The sequence below is a fragment of the Adiantum capillus-veneris genome, chromosome 2, assembly GCF_014529385.1.
Source record: "Adiantum capillus-veneris isolate H3 chromosome 2, ASM1452938v2, whole genome shotgun sequence".
NCBI classification, from domain to species: domain Eukaryota; kingdom Viridiplantae; phylum Streptophyta; class Polypodiopsida; order Polypodiales; family Pteridaceae; genus Adiantum; species Adiantum capillus-veneris.
This window is the reverse complement of record NC_140932.1, coordinates 75,748,748-75,753,862: the sequence shown is the minus strand read 5'-3', so window position 1 is coordinate 75,753,862 and position 5,115 is coordinate 75,748,748. Positions and strand designations below refer to the sequence as shown.

Genomic DNA, 5,115 nt, shown 5'->3' with positions numbered 1-5,115 from the left:
TAATTTTAAATCTAATCTAATCTTGATCTAGCATAAATCTAAATCTAAATCTTAAACTCAACATAAACATAAATCTAAACGTAATCTAACATAATCTTAAATCTAATTTAAATCTTAACATGCCCTTTCTCTCTTTGTTTTCTCCCCTTACCTCTCTCTTTTGTCTTCTCCCCCCCTCTCTCTCTCTTTGGTTTTTTATTCTCTTTCTCTCTTTGTTTTCTCCCCTTACCTCTCTCTTTTGTCTTCTCCCTCTCTCTCTCTCTCTCTCTCTCTCTCTCTCTCAATGTGCGTGTATGCATGCTTTGTTTATGCATGTGTGTGTGTATGTGTTTTTTGTCTACGCGTGTGCTCTCTCTCTCTCTCTCTCTCTCTCTCTCTCTTTCTTTCAAAGACACAATGTGTCTGTGTGTGTGTGTGTGTGTGTGTGTGTGTGTGTGTGAGAGAGAGAGAGAGAGAGAGAGAGAGAGAGAGAGAGAGGAGATGGAAGGAGCATACTTGGCTCTCCTTCCTCTCCTCGTGTGTGTGTGTGTGTGTGTGAAAGAGAGAGAGAGAGAGGGAGAGCCCGGGTTACCTCTTTCGTTTGAGCGTCGAAAACTCAGATCTGAGATTTGAGTTTCTGGCGCTCTCGGTTTATTTTTATCCCTGTCGGCGTCACTATGGGCGTTGCTGTAGGTGTCGCTATGCAACAAACAGAATATCGACCCCCATAGCGATGCTCGTATCGACACCGTGGATTTTCACTTTTGAGCGTCGCACTGCGAGCGTCGCTAATGTGAAGTACCTCTTGTAGCGTCGTCAGCCAATTCGGGCTTTTGACTACCCTTTGGTCTCCCCGTGGCTGTACGAGGAACGTCGACAATAAGACTATGACGCTCTTTGATATGGTGGATAAGGTCAACATGTTTACTTTGGATAGGTTTCGTCTACTCGACAATAGTGGACAAACACCCCATCTCTTTCCCTAAACTCCTCAATAAAGAGTTGCTTTGCCTAGACATTAATAGGCGTTCTCATATCCTACTCTCTCTCTCTCTCTCTCTTTTTTGCCCGCTCTCTATCCAATATATACATAAAACCAAAAAAGGATCAATTTTATCACATCATATTTCACAAAGTTCCTTCTTTCAAAAAATATAGATTGAAGAAAAGGTGTGTCGATCATACCATGATCTTCATTTCGTATGTGTCAACATCTCATTGTGAATGCGAAGAGGAAGACTCGTCTCTCCTCTTCATGCGGCTTCGTTTTTCTTTACAAGCACGATTAGACGTCCCCTTTGATGCCATCTTCATAGCTCCAATCTTTGTAGGTACTAAGGCTTCTTGTTCGCCATAGCTCGAGTAAGACCGTTGTGGAGCTTTGTGGAGAGTCATCCTGAGCTTGATGATAAGTGAGGAAAAAAGCTTGAATCCTGCAGTAATCAATGTGGCGAGGGATAAAAGGACTGTGTGGAAGCAGGAGCGGCGGGTAAATTCGGGAATAGAGGGTGTGGGAAAAGTTAAATTTGGGTTGTGTCGATTGTGGGAAGAGAGGTTTTGGGAGTAGGAGCAGTTGGTAAATCGGGATGTGTCAAATAGAGCTATGTCGCTCCTGGTGTGCCTATGCTTAGTGCGAGCCTGCTCTGCATGCGGATCAGAGTGAGGCCGAAGGAGCGAGACTATGGCTATGGTGCTACGTTGTTGCCTTGACACAAACCCGACTCACTTGCGTAGACCTGACGTCTCCTTGCCATTATTCGCTTGCCGCTTGCCACCCTTTCAACGGTGCATCGATTTGGTCACTGCCCCCCTTTGAACACCCGAATTTACCTACTCGTAAACCCAACGGCCCTTGAGAGCCCAACCGTCGATCCCTCTATTTAATCGTCGATCCCTCTATTTAATGGTGTGCCATATAGAGAGGAGGGGCGACGTCGGCCTTAGGCCGTGTCTCTCTCTCTCTCTCAAAAGAAGGGGCGCGGGGGGGGGGGGCGGGGGACCGGAATCCCTCACCGCTTTATTATAGAACGGTACAGATTAATTAGAAGTAAGATTTAGACAAAGTCTTCCAAGTTGAGGCTGATCATGTCTGCATTATCATGCAAATGTGTAAATTATAGTTTGGACGAGTGCAGGCGAACGTGATTGTTAGCCTGTTAGGCTATGTAAGGATCGTACCAATGTGGAGAGAGAGAGAGAGAGAGTCTTCCAAGTTGAGGCTGATCGTGCCTGCATTATCCTGCAAAAGTGTAAATTATAGTTTTGACAAGTGCAAGGATGAGTTGACTGCATGTTAGGCTATGTAAGGATCTGCGGAGAGAGAGAGAGAGAGAGAGAGAGAGAGCGAGAGCGTCCTTCTGTCGACGACTATGTCTGGTGCAAATGGGGCTGCATTGGTGAGTATGCACGTGCAGAACAATGTTGGCTTTGAGAATGATGATAAGCTTTCATATGGGATTATCTTTTCGTTTTGTTGATGCAGGTGCAGTGCGTGGAGTGTGGAGATTGCCATAGGAAGGACTTACTCGGCTTTCTCAACCAAGGCCATTGTCATATTGCCCTCCATGGCCATGGCCATGGCCAGCCTGTGTGCGAGTGGTGTACTGCTGCAAGCACCAGTCTCCCGTTTCACCAGGAACACCTGGTATGTATAGTGAATTCACTCATTTTATGCTTCTTCTCATGCTGTTTGCCCCTTTTACCTCGCGATTATTTGACACCCCACCTGTCAGGTGGGATCAATGGCCCCTATTAATTGGGGGCGACGGGATTGGTTTTCTGTCGTTTGATGGCAGATTAATCTCCATGTGATCCCAATTAAAGTGAACCCCAAGTAAACTCAATGTGAACACCAAGTGATCCTTGTGTGAATCTCAATTTAAATGTGATCGTCTTGTGAACCCATCTATTCCAAACTGGTATTTGTGTGATTCCAACCATCCCTAAGTGATCTCCAAGTGAACACCATGTTTTTGCTATATTATTATAAGTTCTCATCACCATTCCAAGTGATGTGCAATAGCTTAATGGTAGAGCTATAGCCTCCGGGGTGGCAAGTGGTGGATTCAAGTCTCAGGGCCTCAATCCGGCTAGAATATTTTTGTTCTTGAGAATAAACGGACGGTCCACATCATCCAAAGATCATGAACCGTTGATCCCACCTGAAAATGGGGGTGTCTAATAGTCCCGAGGCTTTACTCAAAATAAACTTGTACAAGGTGAGTAATGGGCCCCGTTACTCACCCAAGGAGGCCGTTCCACATTGACCGGCCTCATAGGACCAATTACCCTTTATCAACTTGGCCTTGGATAATCATCCCATGCCCATACATATGGGCCATTTGACCACTTGATTAGCCCTTAAAACTCATGATCCTCTTGGTCTCAAGCCGTCTTCACCTCCATGGTTGACCGTGAGCCTTGATTTTTTAATGAGCATTTTACCCATTTTTGGGATTTAGCTCGTACTCTGCCGGTAAAAAATTTGAGTTGCCCTTCAAAAAATACACTGAATTACCCAAGATATGCAAAGTCTATGAAATTTCCTGTGTTGGCTGTGATACTTACTCATAACCTTCTTGGTCATCTAACATTAAGTGTTAATATGAAATCATAGCCTCTTGTATATCGTCCTAATGATCAATTGATAACTCTTCTCAGGATGCTCTCAAGCCCAAGCTTGTTCAAGGTGCATGCAGCACTTGCAGAATCAAGACTAGCAATGGAACTCTATGGGCTAATCACATTCTACAAGCAAGTACTCAATATAACAATCAACCGGCCGTACAACCAATCCCCGGCGCTAATGCGCAAACGAGTTTGGACGAGTCGAGCAATGCATTTGCAGGATTGATGCAAGGATCAAAATCCAAAAACAACACCACTACCAATAAGAGGACTAGCAATTCCTTCCTACAAGGCCTCATTCAAGGTACTGAAGAGGTACTCATGAGGAAACTCAACCAACAATATGCTGCTTACTCCAACATGTCCAACACCCAACCTACAAATTATTCTTCAGGCAGCACTTATAAGCCTAATCATTTTTCTACTCCAAAAAACAAGCAAGATTTACACGATGCTCGAATGCGCTTAATGGAGGATCAATTTGCAAGAGCAGAAGAGTCCATGGACCGCATGAATAAACTTTGATAAAGAGGATTTAAAGGACTCAAAAGATTGTTGTGATCCTTTAGGACTTCATAAATTCTTTTTGCTATACTCACAAACGTGAGTAAATGAATATCAAACATGTATGAGGCCTTCCTCTAAAGATCCAAATTGATAAAAAGATAATCTATATCGATATCATTTTAATATATACTAGTATGGCCGGCCTCCTTCGGCGGCCTCTCTCTCTACTTGTCGGCTAGATCTCTAAGGTCTCTTGGGATAGTTTCCTACGACGTTAAAATTCTCTTCTTCTTCTTCTTCTTCTTCTTCTTCTTGTGTGTGTGTGTGTGTGCACGCGCGCGTGTGCGTGTGCGTGTGCATCGGGGTTGAAAGGAACACGGTTGGATCAAGCTGCTTGTGACACGTGCCGAGGGAGAGCCTGGAATTCCTCCCCACTTATTCAGTATAGATAGTGTGTTCTTTTCAAGCAACCCACTATCACAAATATCATCATGCATCCTATTGCCTTGGTACAAATCCTTTCTTCTTAGCATATGTCCGCATCATTGTTACGCCGTGCAGTGGAGCCCAAGCTATAGACGTCTCATCGCATATCACGCCCTCTACCTTGCCATGTTTGCCTTCAAGATGCAAGCGAATATGATTGCATCAGGAGAGACAAACCGAAAATAGCACAGAGCTTCTTGGCCACGCCCAAGTTGGATATCAGTGCATTCCAAGAGACGACATCCCAGACAAGAAGGTCCTTGCGCAATTTTTGTGCTTTATGAAGTGCACCACATTTGGGGGTACATGTCGACCAAGGCAATGCCAAGCACGGTGTTTTCTTTCAACAACCCGAGTCAAACAATATCATCATGAATTGTTTTGTCCATATCAGCATCTTGTGTAATGCCACATGCCTTCAATGTGCAAGTGTACGTGATTGCATTTGGAGAGATGCCCTCTCTATGCATCCGTTGAAAATTGCCCGGACCCTCACCCTTGCCTTCAAGGTGGAAG

The 5,115-nt window shown here is 44.5% G+C and overlaps 1 protein-coding gene across 1 annotated transcript; it reads left to right on the top strand.

The window, feature by feature from the left end:
• The first annotated feature begins 2,146 nt into the window (after window positions 1–2,146).
• On the top strand, window positions 2,147–4,310 carry LOC147463003 (uncharacterized). Its single transcript, XM_086527903.1, has 3 exons — window positions 2,147–2,375; window positions 2,462–2,623; window positions 3,640–4,310. Exons 1-3 carry the CDS (start codon window positions 2,349–2,351, stop codon window positions 4,129–4,131), a joined length of 681 nt encoding a protein of 226 aa, XP_086384029.1. The 5' UTR covers window positions 2,147–2,348; the 3' UTR covers window positions 4,132–4,310.
• Window positions 4,311–5,115: the final 805 nt, after the last annotated feature.

Bases quoted from the DNA above. Each gene is read 5' to 3' on its own strand.
- LOC147463003 (XM_086527903.1), top strand. From the start codon at position 2,349: ATGTCTGGTGCAAATGGGGCTGCATTG. The intron at 2,376-2,461 runs GTGAGTATGCAC...TTGTTGATGCAG, and splicing joins GTGCAAATGGGGCTGCATTG to GTGCAGTGCGTGGAGTGTGG. The intron at 2,624-3,639 runs GTATGTATAGTG...AACTCTTCTCAG, and splicing joins CGTTTCACCAGGAACACCTG to GATGCTCTCAAGCCCAAGCT.